We start from the raw sequence: 19,472 nt of genomic DNA on the forward strand, positions 1-19,472 counted from the left end.
CGGTACTTACTATATTATGTCACTTTTTTATTACCACCCTGTGGTCTCGAAAAGGACGAATGAATGTTTGCCTTTAATTTATACTGTCGTTAACAAGTTTATATGCTCTTTTCGATCGCTCTTCCCTCCTCTTTTCATGTGACTGAAGATTACTAATTGAGTTGGTCCTATCCAGCGAAGCCCTTTGTTCTCTTTCGTGTGCAATGAGTAAATCATGCCTTGTTATGACAGTATTCTTAGATTTCATCTCCGCACGGTAGTTTTGTGGATATCGACTATCATTTTTCTTAAATATTAGCTTTATTTTTCTGAAAGTAATGCTCATGTGTTTATGAAGTAGTAATGTTTATTGGGACACCGTTTGAGTTAAATATAAAAAGGGCCGAGATATAAGTAAAAAGAATTAGTAAGGATTTGTTTACGGAGATTTATATACATGGCATTAAGCTGTATAATCTGGAAGTCGTATATGTGACTAAGAAGCGAAGTCATGTGTGCAGACGGACACAACAGGGCTGTAAAGAATACAAGCCTTGTTGCTCTAGTACCAGCACCAAGAAAAGAATTGTTTATTTACGACTGTGCCATGAAGTAGGGATGAATGAGGTGTTTCTGATGATACATCTCAAAGAAACTTTTTTTAGCTCGTTTCTGTGCCACTATGTTCTTTCCCGGCTAAGCCGCGCAGACCGATAATACTCGCTTAATTATACATCAAGCCAAGTCTTTACAAAGAAAATCAACGCCCCCAAACGACGCTAGAACTATCTCCATTGTATTAAAAAAAAAAAGGCAGCCCTACATTGTACTCGTACGAGGGGCGATCAATGCTTCGCTTCTTTTTATAGTTATATATATAAAATATATACATGTACACGAAGGCAGCTATATGCGGTAACCATTTGCGAGATTATAAGGTTTCGTAAAATGTTCATTGTTGAGCGATTGTCTTCATATCTTGAATGAGTGGTATGAAATGCCTGTGAGCCTCGGTAATTCTTTGTGCATTCAGCTTGCCATGACTCTAAAAAAAGGTATTAATGGCATATTTCGCATGTTTAACCACGAAAGAATGGGGTATCTTGTCAGTCACATCAATTTCTAGGCGATTTTGATCCACTTTATCCTTATAGTAATGCGATAAGTGCGACCTGGTCTTGCCAGAAACCCAATGGTCGTTACTGCTGAACAGAAACCAAATGAGAGTTCCGTTTTGTTCACAATAATTGATAAATTTATCTTGGAATTCCCAGTTGGTAGTTATTTCTTCCATCTCCTGGGAAGCTAGCCCCAAAGATTGGCGAACAAATTGCTTATGAGTTAAAAAAATTCTTGTGGACAACACGGCTTGACAGCTGGTGCTTCCACAGCCCATAAATTTGTCAATAATAAATCTTGAAAATCCTTCTGATAAAATCCAATAAAAAAAAATGTAACTAAACAATGATACCACATGTGCTAATGGAGGGATATAGTGTAATGCTGTTGTCAATTTAACACCCATCTCTGATGTGTGAATATCCATCACAGTTGGTGTAACCAGACCGACTTTTTGTACAGTACCAACCAGATTGTGAGAGAGGCACACTTTTTGTAAGATGTATGCCCCAACTGAATGTCCCATGATAATAATTTTTCTGTTTTCGTGTGAGAAATTATTAATTACCTCTACTTGGTGATCTACTTGGTCTTGTAAAGAATATACTGGTGTGTTAGAATGAGCATTCAAAGTCATTCCGGCATGAGATATGCCAAGAATTTCCCAATCAGGGTGCTTGGAATGTAAATACTGCAACATTTCTTGATAGTAATATAAAAGACCAGGATTGCCAGGAATCCACACTAGCAGAGCAGCATCCTCGTCGCTTCTAGTGATGGTAGGCTTGATATTTAATATCGAGCACGGAAATTTCGATTTAGTATACTCTTGTATAGGCATTTTGTTACTAGAATTCGGAAGAGAAAAATGGGGCAACAGACAATATTTTTTTGCCTCTCTTCTCAATAACTGCGGACTTGCTATGCTTGTTTTGCTATTTTTCTTTTTATTTCATGCGACGATTCCAGTTGCAATACAACCTTTTCGGGTAATGAAAGAACCGCCAGGCAGGACAATAACGCAACGCACGCAATTAAAGGAGGAAATATCATATAACAGTATTTAAATATAACAGCTAGAATAATTTTGTACGTGAATAAATGAAGTTGTATTTTTCCGATCACTAATTCTCCAAACCATTCAAAACCTTGAGGTTTGCTTCCACTTCTTGGACACATTGTCTAAAGTAAACTAACTGGAAATTCTGGAAAAGCTTTATTAAGCCCAGGATTTCAGAACTGTCAGCGATTTCTTCCATTGTTTCTACGGCTGCTGTAGTATTGGATACAAATTCATCTTCCAACTTTTCCAGCAGCTTATTTTCTTCGGATTCTTCAAGCGGTGTGTCATCTTTTTTGTCGTCTTTAGGATCCTCTTTCATGACTACAGCATCATCAGCAACTTGTTCATTGGCTTCTTTCTTTGATTCAGCTTCGGTATTTACATTTGATTTTTGTTTTTCATCCACAGTAGAAGGAATTTCATTCAATGAGGTGGCGGTGTTCGCACTAACATCTTTGGTGTGCGCTTCCTCTGTGACGCCTGGTTTTTGAGCGTCTAACTGTGCTTCCTTTGCTTTAACTTCATAGCGCATCGTATCGAACTTAAGCCTGGATATCTCTACTTTTTTGCGCAGTTCATGAACCCTCTTGAAATCCTGGTTTATCAATTTTTCTAGTTTTTTATTAAATTCCTTGACCATCATAGAATCCATTTCTGTTTTCCCTTCGTCAATATTCTTATAACATGTTGACCAGGAGTCAAAAACTTTAATTAAATTAGACAAGTCTTCATCCTCTTCCTCTTCTTCATCCTCATCCTCTTCATTTTCTTCATCCTGAGCACCTGTAGTCTGGGCATTTTTAGTAGATTCTCTTTTCTTCTTCAATTCTGCTTTTTCATCGTTCTCTAAATTTTGGAATTCAAATTCGCAGTCAACAGCAGCTTTTGAAATGGCTTGAGCAAAAGACCTTGGCAAAAAGGCATCGTCATGATTGGAACCCTTCTTTTTGTTGGTAATTTCAGATTTCTTTGAACCAAACCAGCCGTCTTTATTAAGAGACCACCAATCCGAAATACTTTCCGTTAAATTTGGCGGATAATCGTAACCCTCCACCTCAAATGTTTTTGACACTAGCAAAATTCTCTTACAAACCTTCTCCAAGGAATCACTTTTCTTCTCCAAGAATTGGTACTGTGGTGGTAACTTGCTTATATCTGAAATAGTTCCCAAGGACTCCTGAACAAATCTAGTGCGCGATTTTATTGATAATCTTGTTTGAGGATCATTCAAGTTCACATTCGCATTTGCTAGCGCATTATTCAAAGTGTCATGGGTCTTGTGCGCAGCGGTAGCAATTGAGTCGGTGATTTTATTTAAAGAAAAGCTTGAAAAATAACCAGACATTATGTTAAAATAATCTTTTGATCTCAACTAATTTGATTACAAGCATGTATATATAAAGTACTATTACCTTTTTATCAATCATAAATACTTGAATAGAAATGAAGGTCAAGACAGAAGGACATTGTCGCGTGCTAAAAAAAAGGCCAACTAGCACGCTAAAGAAGGAAAATAATTATCGTTAAAAGCGATACAGAGGAAAGTCGATGCACTGCTAACCGTACTTTCTTTGCATGAGTGAGTACTCAAACAAGGGGTTCCAGAATGAGGTGTGAACTTCAATTCCAACAAATTGAATGCACGTAAAGATGATTTTAAGGTCACAAGCTTCACGTATTGCAAAACAAGCTCTAGATGTTGAACCAAGGATAGGTATGCCCAACCTTGTCTCATATACGAACTGCATAAACTTACACATGTCCCCAGCAAGATCGCATCTACCTCTTAAGGAGCTGCATGTTTGCATTACAATATAAACGAAACTGCCACTCCCATGTTGCCCTTCATAATATCAATCTGTTGGACGAAGAGGGTTACTATTTGTCCATTCACTGACACTCCTTTTTTTTTTTTTCTTGATTATACGTCGCATAAGCGTTCATATATCTTTTCCTTAAGTGGATAGCTAAGAGCTACCAAAAAAAATTCTAAAACGCAACTGTTAAAATAACGTAGCAAAATAACTCCTGTCATTCCCACTCTTCTCTACCTTAACCTAACCCTTGATGTTAACGCCGTTTCGCTCATTGGCACTAACCACACAGGAAAATTAAGCTTTTCGGCAGTGGTGGCAAGGGAGCAACCGAAAGGAAATATGCGGCTTTCCCGCGGAGCCCGATTGCCGATTGCCGATACAGAGAAACTGTAGCCTCCTCTCCGCTCTCTCCATAGCCCTTCTTTCAACATATAGTACTCGTTTGACACCCTTGTTGAATCCCAATCTCCGTTCATCAATGTAATCTTCTATCAAGTGAAATATACCTTTCACGTTTGAATTGTCCTGGATGGTCCTATGTGTTTAACTCTTTTCATAAAAGTCCGAACTTCGGATTCAATATAATTATGTATTACCCTGCCGATTGACCGGATGATGTAAGGATGCATGTCCCTACTATTATGATATTTCCAAATACGGAAGGGACACCGAAAACACCATCCCCATCCTAACGGCCGCATCTAAGCATCGGCCTATTTGGCTCGCGCCTGTAAGTGACGTTGGTAGGGGCATTTCCTTGAGGTAGACCCAAAGTTTCTTTAAAGGTCCATCGCAAACCCCTTGTCCGCGGACCTCTGCGTCATGATTTGAATGCCCAAAGCGTAAAAGTGATCGCCCCCTCACAGAAACGGATGAACAATTTGCTGCCTTACTGGAATTGACTGGAATTGTTTTGAATTTTTTTCTTCTCACCTCTTCCATTTCCCTCCCCTCTTCGTCATATATGTATACAACAAATTATACCCCTATAAATTCTTGACCTCAATCTTCTGTCAGATTTTCCTTTATAAAAGAGTCTTTGTTTTGTAATTAGATTATTTTTTCTCTTTTCTCTTCCTTTGTCCTTTTTCTTCGCAGATTATTCGTGTTAATTAAATACATTGTTTTTTATTGGCAATTGATCAAGAAAAAACATAATTGCAAAGGCATTACAGTTTTCAATTTTAATTTTCTCCTCATCGCGCTTTTTCAAAGATAAACACTTCTTTAAAAAACAGTTGTAACAAGAAAAAGCAGTCAGAAACACACTTTTACTAAAAGAATATCCAAAAAAATAATATAATAGCGCAATGTTAGCCCTAGCTGATAACATTCTACGTATAATAAATTTCCTATTCTTGGTTATTTCAATTGCTTTAATCAGTTCATTGTTGAACACCCAAGATAAGCACAGCTCTAGAGTAAACTATTGTATGTTTGCTTGTGCGTATGGTATATTCACCGATTCATTGTACGGTGTATTTGCCAATTTTATTGAACCTTTGGCATGGCCACTAGTTTTGTTTACACTGGACTTTTTGAACTTTGTTTTCACGTTTACCGCCGGTACCGTATTGGCTGTTGGTATCAGAGCACACTCATGCAACAACAGTTCGTATGTTGACAGCAACAAGATTACTCAAGGTTCTGGCACTAGATGTAGACAAGCTCAAGCCGCTGTTGCATTCCTCTACTTCTCTTGTGCCATCTTCTTAGCCAAGACCCTCATGTCTATCTTCAACATGATCTCCAACGGTGCGTTCGGTTCCGGTTCTTTCTCCAAGAGAAGAAGAACTGGCCAAGTTGGTGTCCCAACCATTTCTCAAGTTTAATTGTGCAGCATCATGTTAAATTTCTATGCTACTTACTATTAAGAAAATAATAAATGGACACCGTGAATAAATGACTTCGGGAAAGCAAAAAAAAGAAAAGGAAAATAAACAAGAAAACTCCGTTTCTCTTCGTCCCTTAGTACCTTCTTTTCTTCTTTTCCGTCTTTCGGAAGAAATGAAAAACCATACCCCAAGGAAACCCCGAAAAAAACTTAAGAAAATACCCGAAAAAAAAAAAACTAACAAATCTTAAGCGCTTCTTTATTATCAATGATTGTGAGAGGGCCTTATTATTTACTAATATTATTATTATTATAATTTCCACCACCCCTTTCTATTATAATTTGTTCTTCTAATATTTTAATTTTTAATCTTTTCATACTATTCTTATATCTAACTAACTAAAGTATCCTCTCCTCCTATCTATCTAGTTTTTGATTCATTTGTCGGTTATTACCGCTCCAAGTTTTGTTTATTTCTCTATTCGCTTTGCGACTCGCACACGGCGAAGCGTGAATGTGTTACAAAAATTTGATAATCTGTGTGCTATGTATGAATGGTGGTGCTCTAAAAATAAGTTCTCGTATGTATGTATATATGTGCTAAGCATCAGCGCTTTTTACTCCTTCTTCTTGCTTTTGTGTTTTAGCTGTATTTGTAATGGTTTATCGAAAGGCTTCAACTTTCTTGTCATGTATGACGGTATGTTTCTCCATTCTGGAAAGTATTCCATACCCATGCTGGACGTGGACCACCAATTGAAGGGCAGCAGTTCATTGGGTACAGTGGGATTGTATTTCCATGTACCGTTTACGCCGCCTGACATTATACCACCCGTGCCACGCTCACCAAACAATATATTCTTGTGCTTACTCTTTTCAGTTGTCTTGGCTTCCGTGATTGGTGCCTCGTCTGCTGTTAGCAGCATTTGCAAGGACTTCTTCTTCTTGTCTCTGAATAGCGGGTTCTCCTTCACCGGATACATAACCGGTCTGTATCCGCTGTATAGAATATCTCGAGTTAGCTCCCTGGCTTCTAAGTATTGTGTCGTGGGCACTTTGGGCAGTGACCTGAAGTCATAGAAATGCACGTTCTTAAAAATCTTGGAGCTCCTTTGCTTGGTGATCTGTTGGTGTTGCTGCCTTATGGGGTTTACCAGTCTACTGTGGGTTCTTCTTTGTATGCTTGCGAAAGAAACCCCCTTAATTTTTGTCCTAGTTAACAAAATCATTCTTATCCGCAAATTTCGTAAATTTATGTATATGTATGCGTGTGCTTGTGTGTATGTGTTCTGTTGCTACCTGTACTTCCTCAACTTAAATAATATACTTACATACACATACAAAGAAAAATAACTGCTATAAATAATGAAACAAAAGGATCTTCTAAAGTCCGAAAATTGCACCTGTTCTTATCATTCATTCTTATACAAAAACGATTCAATAGGACGGCGGAACCACCAGCCCCAAACATTGCCAAAAGAGCCAGAATACCGATAGATACACTGAACGTCAAGACCCTACACGTGTGTATGCGCGTTCTGGTTGCCATCACCACTCGCTCCTGTCACGATTATACTAGCTGCGTAAGCTTACTCCCTCTTTGCTCCCCTGGTGTGCCCTTCTCATATCGGATTTATCGGGCCATTCCCCGCGCCCGCTGGGGTAAACCGGCTGGGTGGTGCACCCTCGGCGGCTAGCCATCGCACCCAGACCACGGTCTTCTCCAGAATGCCCACCACGTAATATCGTGGATCCGCCACCACGATTGCGCTTACACAACACCGGTTCTCAATACTTAGAAGTACATCTTCTATACTAGTACCGTCGATAGGATCTTCCAGCAGTGCCTGCCATCGGCTGATAAGTTTATTGTCCTGACGCAGCGATGCGATCGCCCCTCCAAAGTCTCGTTCATGGTCCCATAGGCAATCCTGAAAGATGGTTTTTCGCTGCTCCAAGTTGAACGTCTTGTAGTAAAACAAAAGCTGCGATACGAATCTGTCTTGCTCACGCTTCAACGGTACATACTCTTTGATTCTGTATGCCTTATACAGAGCCTTTTGTCGTTTCCTTATATCTTGTGGTATGGCGTCGGGCGCAATGTTTCCCGCCTTGGCCACGATTTGCGCCAGGTAATGATATTTAGTTGGCTCCAACACATTGCTCTCGTCTTCACTGTCACTTTCCTTGGCGCTGTGTTTCTCGCACCACTCTTCGAACAAACCTTCCCGAACTGTATCATCTCTAATCTTGTAAAACTCGGGATCGTTCTCTATTTTCTTGCTTTGCAATGACCACGTGGAGAACTTATCCAGTTTGTACCTATCACATAACTGGAAGAAAAGACTGCGCTCCCTACCCTCATCGATGTCGTCCGCATCAATATGGTTCAGATCATCGATTATGCTTACATTTTGGTTCACGCCTTGTTCTGCGTGGTCTTCTTCTTCTTCTTCTTCTTCTTCTTCTTCTTCCTCCTCTGAGGACGAGCCATATCCGCTAATTAGCCCAGTGTGGCTCTCTGATAAGAGAGACTTTACCACACCCGCCTCTTCTCGCGTTTCAATTTCTCTTTCGAAGCCATCTTGGTTTTTTTTGAATAGGTCAATTTCCTCGTTCAAAGATTCGAATATTTTGTCAATATCCTCTTCTTGCACGCTGTAACCCCGGGCAATACCAATTAAGAGCACCAGTTTGTCCTTATCTAATGACTCTATCAATGCACCACACTTACCGCCACTTTCTTGGCAGATGTCACTCTTAAAGATTTTGGAGTCATGATTGAAATAAAGTTTCGTACCATCATTGCATATTATCAAATGCCAGCCATCTATCAGTTCCAGCGCGAATGTTGGCATTCTCTCTATCTGAGACACTTTCGCATCGTCCTCCAAGTCGGAATTTTTTTTGAGATTAGGTTTTTCCCATTGAGACTGCTTCGTTGTCTTATTATAGTAATATTTTTCGCCTGTAGGAGTCTTGAACTCTTGCCATACTCCATGCATGGTTGCTCTGTGTTACCGAACTGCCCTTCGTTTTTCTCATGCCCTTCTGCATCTCTTGGGCAAGCTATTTTCTTTCCTGTATTATATGTTTTCTTTTTTCCTTGCCGAAGAAAAAATAAAGAAATATAATGAATGAAAGTCGTAGAGTACATCAGATGCTCTTTCTCTTCCCGACCTTTCTTTTGCAGATCAGTATTGCTAGGCAACAACAGTCTTACTCTTCAGACATAGTATGAGGTATGTCGTCGATTATTATCCCTACGTTTGTCTTGGCGAATGCACGCATCGCTGTGGCTTAAACAAATAACATGCACATGACTAACAAATAAAACGGTTGATTCTGTCACATAGTTGTTTGTGTTTAGATCGTTTGTTACAAACAATGATATACCTGTCGGCTATGTAACGCCAAAATTCCCATCTTTATATTGGCCCATAAACAACCCAAGATACAACACCGCGTTCTTATATTACATCTCTGATATCTGGAAATTCTCACTATACTGGACTTTGATCTTTAATGGTGCATTTTATATTGTTACCGGTTTGTACGCCAGCTTGACGCACAGGAAAAAGGCAGGTAGTCTATGGATATTTTCCATGTACGTTATTTATGGTGGTGTTCAGGGTTTGACCACTGGTACAGTCATGGGGTTCTTAATAGGTGCAATATACAGGTCAGGTCTATTTTCCATGTCGACCTGGATTCCACTTTGTTGTGCAGTGGTACAAATCCTTTTTGACGTGGTACTAGGTTATTCCATGGTTGGTTCTGTTATGTGAGAATTAGCAAGATGAAACAAGACACAAATCATCAATTTGTCATTAAGCTTAGCCACGACTTCTAGATGGGTAAGAATCATCCTTCACTCATGGGCTAGTCCACATTACCTGCAAAGCGCCATGTTGTTCTAAATGCTTCTTTAGCTATTGTTTCGTTCGTGTATCATGATCAACCGAGCCTCCTTCGAGGTAGGGATGGATATTGTAATCTGCATATATAATCGAAAGCTAGAACCCGTTGAGACAATAGACAAAACGGCCACATCATACAAACGCAGTAGCAAAAAAAAAGAAATCAATCTGATTTGTTTCACAAATGTCAGCCTCTTTGATTAACCGCTCCCTAACAAACATCAGAACAGAACTAGATTTTTTGAAAGAATCTAACGTCATCTCTAATGACGTTTTTGATCAAATAAATAAGAGCTTGCCAATGAGATGGGACCCACCTAGTGCATCTCGTAATACCAGTTCAACTTCATTGGAGTATGTTGAAGCTCTTTATCAGTTTGATCCTCAACAAGACGGTGATTTGGGCCTAAAACCTGGTGACAAGATCCAACTCTTAGAAAAATTATCTCCAGAGTGGTATAAAGGTAGCTGTAATGGCCGCACTGGCATTTTCCCTGCAAACTACGTCAAGCCAGCTTTCTCTGGGTCTAATGGACAATCTAATCTTCCACCACCTCCACAGTATAAAGCTCAAGAATTACAACCAGTCCCAACGCAGAATAGTGCTGTCTCATCTTACCAACAGCAGCCATTCCCTCCACCTTCCACCAACTATTATCAACAGCCACAACAAGCACCTGCTCCTGCTCCTCAACAGCAACAGCAGCAGCAACAACCAAACTCTCACAACCATTTGAAGAGCTTTGGTAGTAAGTTAGGTAATGCAGCCATTTTTGGTGCAGGTGCTAGTATTGGTTCAGATATCGTTAATAGCATATTTTAGACCATTCTTCCTTTCCCTATTTCTCTTTATTCAATTGTTTTTCATAATTGTGGATGCTTCTATAAATGGGTTCGAGTTGCACTTTTGATATTGCTGTTATTTAAACTTTCTTTCTTTTTTATGTACCGTTTTCTCTTTTTAAAGAGAAGATACATAATTTATGAAGAATCTCGGCTCATCACCTTAAATATGAATCGGTAATGGTTCTCTTTACAGTTCAAAAAGTCTCGAGTTTTCCCTTGATTTCTTTTAGACTTAGATATATAAAAAAGACGCAAGAGTATACTTTACATTTTCATCCTTCTATTCTAGCTTTATATACGCTACTGAACCAAAAACCTGCCGTACACGTGGTATATTCTGTTAACAACGTTTATGTGAGCTTTGGAGTCAAGATTAGCATCTACCAATTCCTCCACATCCCTAAACCATTCTTTCTTTCTTGACGTCGGGATTAATGAACTGCCCAGTTTATATAAATTAGAAACCTCAATCACTAATAGGCCTTGATTCAAGTGTTCCTCATCTGCGTCTGAACCCTGGTTGTAATAGTTCAGGATTCTTTCCACATTATTCAGGCTTATACTTACTTGCTCTCTATAACGCTTCACATTGGACCACACGTTGCCTAATTTAATGAATCTTTTCAACGCCACAATAGATGAATATAGAATTACTAAAGCTGGAGATAATGCTACAACTCCAAACACCAATTGTTGCGATTTTAGCATTTTATCAATACCATTTAAAGCCATCGAACCATCGACTTTTGTTTTCTGCAGTTGAATCAATAATGACCTAACTAGCCCACCAGTAGCAATATTCTTTATTGGATGGTGTAACTGTGTTTCATAGATTTCCATAAATTCGGTCAAATCACCATGTTCGACTTTAGTACTTAATATAATAGGGTCTATTAAGTGGTTAGATGCCGAGTCACTATTATCCACAACAAAGCTAACAATCATTCTGGTAAGGGAATCCATGTCAGAATTAAGGGTCTCTTGTGATGTGACTGAAATGGCACTTCCTTCGTCATGTTTAACAGTAGACCACACTTGCTTCAAAGGAGCCCATAGCCAGTTCAAGATCAACCCTTTAGCAAAATCAACTACGTTATTTTTGATAAAATCTTGAATAACATACCGGGAGTCCCACAAAGATATAATCGATGATGGTCCATACAAGAGACATAGAAAGATCGAAGGCCAATACCTAGTTAATACACTTGGTTTGGCGAATTTTCTCAAAGGGCGATCTTTATGAAACTTTGCTGAACATTGAATCACATCAGTTAGATTTGAGTCAGAGATTTCTAATCCAAAGAAATTTTGCAATGATTGTAGATGCCTTTCGTAGTTGGGTAAATGCAGTTCAGATAACACGCCATTCGCTTCTGATGATTGATTGAAGTCAGCAATCAAGTGCCCCAGTTTGATAGTATAGCTCTTCGATGATTGATTGATTACATTAAGCCTTTCATTGACTACTCCACGTGGTATATCTGAAATCAAAGAAGCTATTTCAATCGGTTTCTTCGGTAGCCCAACAAACCTAAAGTTACGAACTACCATAAATTTATTTATTCTTGGGCGTATTTCTTCTAGTAAATCAAATGACAATGCCTTTAATGACCATTTTTGATGCAGTAGCTTTTTCTTATGTATTTCTTTCTGAATAGTTTGAGATAACAGATGTATGGTCGACACTGAGGTTTGTAAGCAATATAAAAATGACTTTAAGGTTGAATCGCTAACAGTTTTATAGTATTGTTCAGCTTCATACACTGATGGCAAACCTTGGACACAATCGTTAGTTACAGAATAGTAGCATAATAAGATGATATATTCAAATATGGCTTGTGTGACAAGGTATTGCAAATCTCCGTCTTCAAATGATGAAGGATCTGCAATGTCCTTGCAAATATTATATAGCGAATCAAAAGGAATTGAACAATAAGAGTCAATATTATTACTTTTGATTGAAATGCAGACTTTTTCAACAATTGCCCTGACCTCTTGTAATTGATCCTGCAATCTACTCAGTTCAGCATTTTCTTCACGAACATCTTGAACCAATTGTTGTTGTGAATCCAACGCAACTTCTCGTAATGATTCCTCTAACGAACGGCTTATTTCCTCAAAAGATTTCAGAATACGCCTATTGGTGATCATCTTGAACAGTTAGAGCACCTGTAGTTTTCTAATTAGCGTAGTTATGTATGTCGTTTGCTGCTGTCATGACTGTCCCTTTTTAATAGCTGGGTGGGGGTCAAGCAACTTTATTTTTTTTCGGTCAAATGAGAAGGATCATAAACAGCTGAGAATAAATTTATCACGAAAGTACAAGAATACAATTGAAACGTTTGTTTAGTTTAAGCTTTACTCCTTCTATATATTTATATACATATATATAATAGATCTACTCAGATTTTGGAGGTTAATACATTTGTTTGGAATAGCAATAGATAAAAGAACAATAGAGAAAGAATGTAAAATACGTAGTAATATATACATTACTGTTGGATAAATGGGGTTTAATGCATGTTTGATATGTTTGTTTGTTTGTTTTTATGTTTTTATCATTATTATTACTATAATTTTTGATTATTATGCTCGATTCGTAAGATCGTTACTCTTACTCAATACTATCTATGGAGTAATCTTTCTTGGACAATTTATGTCTCAAACCTTTACCCCAATAGGAAAATGCAAAAGGCAACGCGATCATAGCAGTTGAAATGAAAGCTAATAACCAAGAACCCCAATGTAAATTCAACTTGTGATACATTTGGATGGTGAATAATGGAAAGGCTGCACCACCAGCAGATCTTAAGAAAACCTTTGTTGCTAAAGCGCTGGAGGCATATTGGACGTAACAATCAATAATGTAATTATTCAATGAATAATAAATCAACACCATACCAAATCCAAAAGCTAAGCCAGCCGAAGCAGGGCCAACCCAAATAATGTGCTTATAAGCAGTAGCACCTAAAATCCAAAGAGCAATAGCAGCAAATGGGGCACCGATCTTGGCACCCAACAAACGATCTTCTGGAGTTGGTTTACGCTGTTTGACGATTTGCAGATATTTGTTTTCACAGTAGAATGTTGTAGCCAATGCCCACAAGGCACCGATAACAATTGGAATAAACATCAACCCCACAAGATTGTCTTTGTAGCCATATAACTCACCAAAAATGACAGGGAAGGCAAAGAAGAACGCATATAATAGAGAGTAAATTAAGCACACGTAAAAACAAGTGGCAACCAGAACAGGTTCAGTGACAGAAAAGTATAAAGGTCTTAACAAACAACCTCTCATCATTTCACCCATACTAATACCTTGTGCTTCTTGTTCAGTCATGATCTTTGGGTTACCAGTTTCTTTTCTCAATCTGGCAGCCTTTCTCTTTAAGATGACAGGAGCGTATGTTTCTGGAATAGCAGAGGCGATGATCCACATAACACCCGCAAAGGCCATATTGACCCAAAAGATCAGGTCCATGCGGCCGGTAGAAACGGAAATAAAACCATTTACCAATGGACCCACCACGGGACCAACATAAGGAGCAAAGGCAAAGAAGGCGATGGCCTTACCTCTTGTTTCACTTGGGAACATATCAGCAATAGACCCACCGACTAGACACAAACCGGATGATGACCAAACACCACATAAAAATCTACAGGCTAAAAGACATCCTAAATTGGGAGCTAAAGCACAAGGAATGTTGAAAATGACATAAAGACCCATGGAGACGAAGTAAGCGACTCTTCTACCGTATAGATCACTAACAGGAGACCAAATTAAAGGGCCCAGCGAGAAGCCGATAACCATCAAAGAACACGACAAAATAGCAGCTTCCAAACCGACATGAAATTTTTTCTCGACAGTTCCCAAACCACCACTGATACAAGCAGAACCGTAGGCAACGCAAATGACCAGGATGGACAAAAGGACTGTGTAGGACCAACGAATCCATCCAGGCCAGTTATGAGGATTTTCTGGATCGCCAGTGACAAAAGTAACGAACTCAATTTCAGGATCTAGGTCTGGCGCCTCATCATTGGCACCGCTAGAGTCGCCTTCTTTACCTTTCTCATTATTATCACTTTCTAAAGCATCTTCATTAGAGGAGGGCGAAGATGCACCTTCAATCTGTCTAGTTCTTGTACGAGAGATTGCAGTGGAAGTCCTCCCTATGGAGTGTAGAGTGGCAACGGGGACCAACCCTGTTGGCGTTTCTAAAGTATATTCTTCAGGAAATATCTTATTTTTACCAGATTGGGGAGCGTTGACATCAGGAACTGGGGCCTTGGAGCTCACACCCATGTCTTGCAATGACTTCACCGTCTCTGTCCGAGTCAACTTCAGTTGATTGGGAGCCATATTGGACTTAGACCCATTCTCTGAAGGGATATATTGTTGCGGCTGCTGACTTTCCACATCAGACAACGAAGATGTTTCGTCCGAATTAAACGAGTTTATGGATTCCTGTCTGTTCATTTCTGTTTATCTTTGGTTGGAGAAGGAGTACTAATGCAAACTAGAAAAATGAAGTAACAAGGGGAGAAAAGAATTAGTTATATTAAAATATATTAGACCACGAAATCAGCAGTATAATTATGGGTATGACAATTAAAGAATTAGGGTGAACGCTACCAACGAGGGCAAAAAAACGTTGAACGACAGAGAAAAAGAAAAAACAATTAGATCAACACACGTAGAGGAGAAAAAGTAAATACTTGATGATTGTATTCACTTCAGAGAACACGTTGTACACACGACAGTTGGCAATTGATGAGTTAATCAAAATTTACAAAGAAAAGTGATCTTACACGAAAGAACAGAAACTGAAAAGAATAAGTAAAAGGGTACGCGCAACCAAAGATTTAGGATGGTTGAGCAACGAATAATTGCAAGATATATAAAAGAAACGAGCCACTTTTACAACATCTAACGCAAATCCAGAATGGACAAAATGTATTAGGAAAATGATGAAAAAAATGGCTCTATGAATCAGGGATCACCAAGGCTGCCGGAAACTACGCCGTTCTGTTTTGTTTTTGTTTTTCCTTTTTCCCGTTTGGGTGAAATCATTGAGCTGTTCCGATCCGTTGGGCATAGACATTACCGTAGTGACCAAGCCCGGCTAGTCCGATTGAACTCTAGTAAACCCCTCGCCAGGTACAGAAAGGCGAGCTAGAGAACAAGTGGACTGCGCTCACTGCCTTTGGATATGATGATTGTACATTGCATGTGGCTACAGACGCACTTTGTATGGAAGAAGCGGTGGATTATATAAATAGCTCTATTATGATGTTACCCGTCCGGGTACCACAATTGCGCACCGCGGTATTTTTTTTCTCTTTTTTAGGCGCACTGAAATCCGCGTGGGCGAATGCTTATGTATGTTATCATGTTGCCTGTTTCAGATATGCAGGATCAGCATAGCATGTCTCTAACCAGGTTGTGGTTCAGTTAATTAAGTTGCTCTTTTAGGCATACACTTTCACCGGACCGTCGAGAAATCGTATAATGCACGCCCCGGAGAAGTGGCCGTTCTCGGAAAAATAGAAATAGTTTATATCTCAATTTAGTGACATTAATATGGCTGGGACAACAAAAAAACCGCATTATTAAGGTTTCATGACTCCGTATTCCCAGTCCTAAGTGGAAGCAGCGAAGGAAAGAAAATAAGAAAGAAAGAACCCTTCTTTTGAAGGAAAGCATAACTCGTTACACATACGACGGATGCGAGATATACTCTCTACGTAGTTGTACTAGCCGAATGAAGAAAAAAAAAGTTCCGAATGTGTAATTTGGAATTTCTCTTATTTATAACAGAACAGTCAATTGATCTTTTCTTCTCCTTCAATGGCATTCTCATGGGCGACAAAGGGTGTTCTGATTAAAAGGCGAAAAGAGGTAAAATAAATTATAAATCAATCAGCGAATGCATTGCGTACTAGGGCGAATATTGCTGTGGTTCTCGATAGCATATGTAAGCGTCATAGAAGCGCTCGTCCTTCCACCCTTGGGGGAGTATGATCCCTTAGAGCCATTGATGAAAAGAGATACATCTACGACACTTGGTAACAAGGTTCAATATCATGGTAAACTACCGCCTATACTTAACCCAGTTGATGTGACAAATGACCAAAGGACCTTGCATACACCGGGGAAGATTCCGTCTTATGTTATCAATCACTGTCCCCTTGTGCATCTGTATAGCGAGGAGAAATATTGGCCCTCGGATATTGCCGAGTACGTGCAAAACTTTCAAATCAAAGATAAAAAAGGCAATTCTATGCCTACTCATGAAAACTTGACGCTACATGATTTGAAGGCCGGATACAATGCGGATTTGTTTGGCAATGGGACGGAAATCCATATTCCCAGCAGCGAAGTATTTTTGACCAGTTTGGATGATTTCGACAAGGATCCTAAATGGTTGCTGGGCCATCCACCAGAGTACGGAACAGGCTACAACTCCAAGGCGCCTGCAATTCTGATCGTGGTAGACAAGGGAAACGGCTGGGTCGATGCGTTTTGGTTCTTCTTCTACCCATTCAACCATGGTCCTTTTATTATGGGCCAAGGTCCCTGGGGCAATCATGTTGGTGACTGGGAACACTCTTTGGTTCGGTTCTATAACGGCATTCCGAAATATCTTTGGATGAGTGCGCATTCAAGTGGGACCGGCTATAGGTACGAAGCCGTTGAGAAAGTGAAGAAATTGCGTAGAAGGAACCATCAAGATAATGATGAAGATGAAGATGCCATACTGGAAAGGCCGTTAATTTTCAGTGCCAGAGGCACTCATGCTAATTACGCATCTGCCGGGCAACATGCTCACGATATTCCCTTTTTTTTTATGCCCTTGAGTGATTTTACCGATCGCGGTCCTCTGTGGGACCCATCTCTGAATTTTTACTCTTACACTTATGATGGCAAAACCGTGACACCTTCCACAGAAAGAGAGGAATCTTTAGGCTTGGATTGGTTGCACTTCCAAGGTGGATGGGGTGATAAACAATTACCTGCTAAAGATCCAAGACAAAAATGGTGTTTAGCCCAATGGAAGTATATTGGAGGTCCTCGTGGCCCCCTATTCAAGAAACTGGATAGGTTAAATTTGTGCGGTGGTGTGAAAAAATGGAATATTCGGAATGGTGGCTGTCCCGCAAGAAGATTTATCAAGAAAGCAGAAGGGTTGGACGCTGAAAATACAGACCTTATGGGTGACAACTGTGGTGTCTTACTTTACAAAATCAGACCAAAGTGGTTGAGAGGAGTTTTGAGATTTGTGATGTGGAGGGGTATGCTTTGTTCTCTTATGGAATTCTTCACTAATTGAGAGAGCACTTTCGTTGTAATATAATAACAAACTTTATTTTTGATAACGTAATAATAATAATAATAATAATAATAATAATAATAATAATGGTTAATGTTTAATAATTAATTTTAATGTTTAATGATTTGTTTTTTCTATGAGGTAATTGCAGCTTAGTTGCTACTAAATATAAACATATATAGAGACTAAAGATTATAAGAGAATATTGTGTCAAAGTATAAATCACAACAACATCCGACATTTAGTCAAAACCAGCTCCTTTGTCTAATCCTGTTTCCTAACTCTTTCTTACCTACCTATACATACTCCCCTTCGACTTTCCTTCTATGTTTGATAGCGCCATACTCTACATGTGATGTCTGTCAAAAATTCATTATTGCCCGAAGAACGCGGGAGAACCTCAGAGAAAAAAGGGGACCTTCCTACTTTAGAGAAAAGAAAGAATTGCGATATATCAAATAGCCTTTTTTTTTTTTTTTTTTTTTTTTTCACTTCTCCTATTTTCTGAATGCTATGATTTCCTTTATAGAACACAATAAAGCTTCCTACACCCTTGTTTGCTGGGCATATCAAATTAAATAAGACTGGTCATAGATTGGAAAACTGACTAATGGCTACTGCATGCATTTACCAACCTAATTTCATTGAGATTAATGTATCTGATGGACCACTGGACATGATCCGCAAGAAAAGAAAATTACAACAGCCGCAACAAGATCCATCCCCTCGAGAGAGTAAACGCCAACCACAGTTTTCTATACGAAAGATTAAGCACTCCTACATATTATCGCTTTATAAAGAAATCACATTCCAACTCGTTGCGGAAATCATTAAAAAAAAAATATCGAAGATTTGGGGAAAAGTATACATCCCATCTTATGAACTGGTATCAGACAGTAACGGTAATCAAGTTTACGTGGAGCAAGATGTTAACGAAGATAAGCTCTCTTCTGAGATAATGATGAGACTGAATCCCAATCAAATTGACTTAGAAGCGACTCAGGAATTATTCGATGATTATCATTTAGAATTAACACACTTGGCAAACGGTATCAGCATATCTAGTTCAAACGATCGATTCCACAAGGAATTTTCCTTTAATAATACAATTGATGGTAAATTCAGAATCCGTGGGACGAGTGTATCTGCAGATAGTCTCGGAAAGGTTTATGGTATCATGCAGATTGAAATCCCCTTCAATGGCGACAGCCTGCGGAATGAGTGCACAGTTAGTGGGTATTCAGCGTACCAAAGTCAGACAGATGAACCTAATGATATAGAGCAAGAAATAAGAGCCTTTAATATTAGTCGAGATAAGCAGGAAGGTATCATTAAGGAGGAAGTATCCAGAAGATTGAAAGCGTGAGGAAAAACGTACATACAATCACCCTGAAAAGATGGCTGCTTGCCTCTCTATACACAAACATTACATATTCTAATCCCACAGTTATAGACGTCAAACTTGATAAATTCAATAGCAAAATAATAAAAGTAGCATGCATTTCGAAAATTCCCGGTGTGCCTGATCATGGGTCGCTTAAAGTCTAAAAAATTAGC

At 39.1% G+C, this 19,472-nt stretch overlaps 12 protein-coding genes across 12 annotated transcripts; 5 read left to right on the forward strand and 7 right to left on the reverse strand.

Moving 5' to 3' along the window:
• Window positions 1–73: 73 nt before the first annotated feature.
• SMKI16G2965 (uncharacterized protein) lies at window positions 74–325 on the reverse strand (the record flags this gene model as incomplete). Its single annotated transcript, XM_056226393.1, has 1 exon — window positions 74–325. The coding sequence occupies one exon, from the start codon at window positions 323–325 to the stop codon at window positions 74–76; it is 252 nt and encodes an 83-aa protein (XP_056080116.1).
• Window positions 326–1,024: 699 nt separating this feature from the next.
• SMKI16G2970 (bifunctional triacylglycerol lipase/ester hydrolase) lies at window positions 1,025–1,939 on the reverse strand (the record flags this gene model as incomplete). The annotated part of the gene is made up of 1 exon (XM_056226394.1): window positions 1,025–1,939. One exon carries the CDS (start codon window positions 1,937–1,939, stop codon window positions 1,025–1,027), a length of 915 nt encoding a protein of 304 aa, XP_056080117.1.
• A 283-nt stretch (window positions 1,940–2,222) lies between these two features.
• On the reverse strand, window positions 2,223–3,506 carry SMKI16G2980 (uncharacterized protein; the record flags this gene model as incomplete). The annotated part of the gene is made up of 1 exon (XM_056226395.1): window positions 2,223–3,506. The coding sequence occupies one exon, from the start codon at window positions 3,504–3,506 to the stop codon at window positions 2,223–2,225; it is 1,284 nt and encodes a 427-aa protein (XP_056080118.1).
• Window positions 3,507–5,288: 1,782 nt separating this feature from the next.
• Window positions 5,289–5,810, forward strand: NCE102 (Nce102p; the record flags this gene model as incomplete). Its single annotated transcript, XM_056226396.1, has 1 exon — window positions 5,289–5,810. The coding sequence occupies one exon, from the start codon at window positions 5,289–5,291 to the stop codon at window positions 5,808–5,810; it is 522 nt and encodes a 173-aa protein (XP_056080119.1).
• Window positions 5,811–6,429: 619 nt separating this feature from the next.
• SUE1 (Sue1p) lies at window positions 6,430–7,041 on the reverse strand (the record flags this gene model as incomplete). The annotated part of the gene is made up of 1 exon (XM_056226398.1): window positions 6,430–7,041. One exon carries the CDS (start codon window positions 7,039–7,041, stop codon window positions 6,430–6,432), a length of 612 nt encoding a protein of 203 aa, XP_056080120.1.
• A 393-nt stretch (window positions 7,042–7,434) lies between these two features.
• URN1 (Urn1p) lies at window positions 7,435–8,817 on the reverse strand (the record flags this gene model as incomplete). Its single annotated transcript, XM_056226399.1, has 1 exon — window positions 7,435–8,817. One exon carries the CDS (start codon window positions 8,815–8,817, stop codon window positions 7,435–7,437), a length of 1,383 nt encoding a protein of 460 aa, XP_056080121.1.
• A 232-nt stretch (window positions 8,818–9,049) lies between these two features.
• On the forward strand, window positions 9,050–9,600 carry MAY24 (May24p; the record flags this gene model as incomplete). Its single annotated transcript, XM_056226400.1, has 2 exons — window positions 9,050–9,054; window positions 9,183–9,600. The coding sequence occupies 2 exons, from the start codon at window positions 9,050–9,052 to the stop codon at window positions 9,598–9,600; spliced, it is 423 nt and encodes a 140-aa protein (XP_056080122.1).
• Window positions 9,601–9,916: 316 nt separating this feature from the next.
• Window positions 9,917–10,555, forward strand: PIN3 (Pin3p; the record flags this gene model as incomplete). The annotated part of the gene is made up of 1 exon (XM_056226401.1): window positions 9,917–10,555. One exon carries the CDS (start codon window positions 9,917–9,919, stop codon window positions 10,553–10,555), a length of 639 nt encoding a protein of 212 aa, XP_056080123.1.
• Window positions 10,556–10,878: 323 nt separating this feature from the next.
• Window positions 10,879–12,729, reverse strand: NCA2 (Nca2p; the record flags this gene model as incomplete). Its single annotated transcript, XM_056226402.1, has 1 exon — window positions 10,879–12,729. The coding sequence occupies one exon, from the start codon at window positions 12,727–12,729 to the stop codon at window positions 10,879–10,881; it is 1,851 nt and encodes a 616-aa protein (XP_056080124.1).
• A 463-nt stretch (window positions 12,730–13,192) lies between these two features.
• Window positions 13,193–15,061, reverse strand: TPO3 (spermine transporter; the record flags this gene model as incomplete). The annotated part of the gene is made up of 1 exon (XM_056226403.1): window positions 13,193–15,061. One exon carries the CDS (start codon window positions 15,059–15,061, stop codon window positions 13,193–13,195), a length of 1,869 nt encoding a protein of 622 aa, XP_056080125.1.
• Window positions 15,062–16,511: 1,450 nt separating this feature from the next.
• Window positions 16,512–17,915, forward strand: TDA6 (Tda6p; the record flags this gene model as incomplete). Its single annotated transcript, XM_056226404.1, has 1 exon — window positions 16,512–17,915. One exon carries the CDS (start codon window positions 16,512–16,514, stop codon window positions 17,913–17,915), a length of 1,404 nt encoding a protein of 467 aa, XP_056080126.1.
• Window positions 17,916–18,525: 610 nt separating this feature from the next.
• CUR1 (Cur1p) lies at window positions 18,526–19,281 on the forward strand (the record flags this gene model as incomplete). Its single annotated transcript, XM_056226405.1, has 1 exon — window positions 18,526–19,281. The coding sequence occupies one exon, from the start codon at window positions 18,526–18,528 to the stop codon at window positions 19,279–19,281; it is 756 nt and encodes a 251-aa protein (XP_056080127.1).
• Window positions 19,282–19,472: the final 191 nt, after the last annotated feature.

This window comes from Saccharomyces mikatae (genome assembly GCF_947241705.1).
Source record: "Saccharomyces mikatae IFO 1815 strain IFO1815 genome assembly, chromosome: 16".
NCBI classification, from domain to species: domain Eukaryota; kingdom Fungi; phylum Ascomycota; class Saccharomycetes; order Saccharomycetales; family Saccharomycetaceae; genus Saccharomyces; species Saccharomyces mikatae.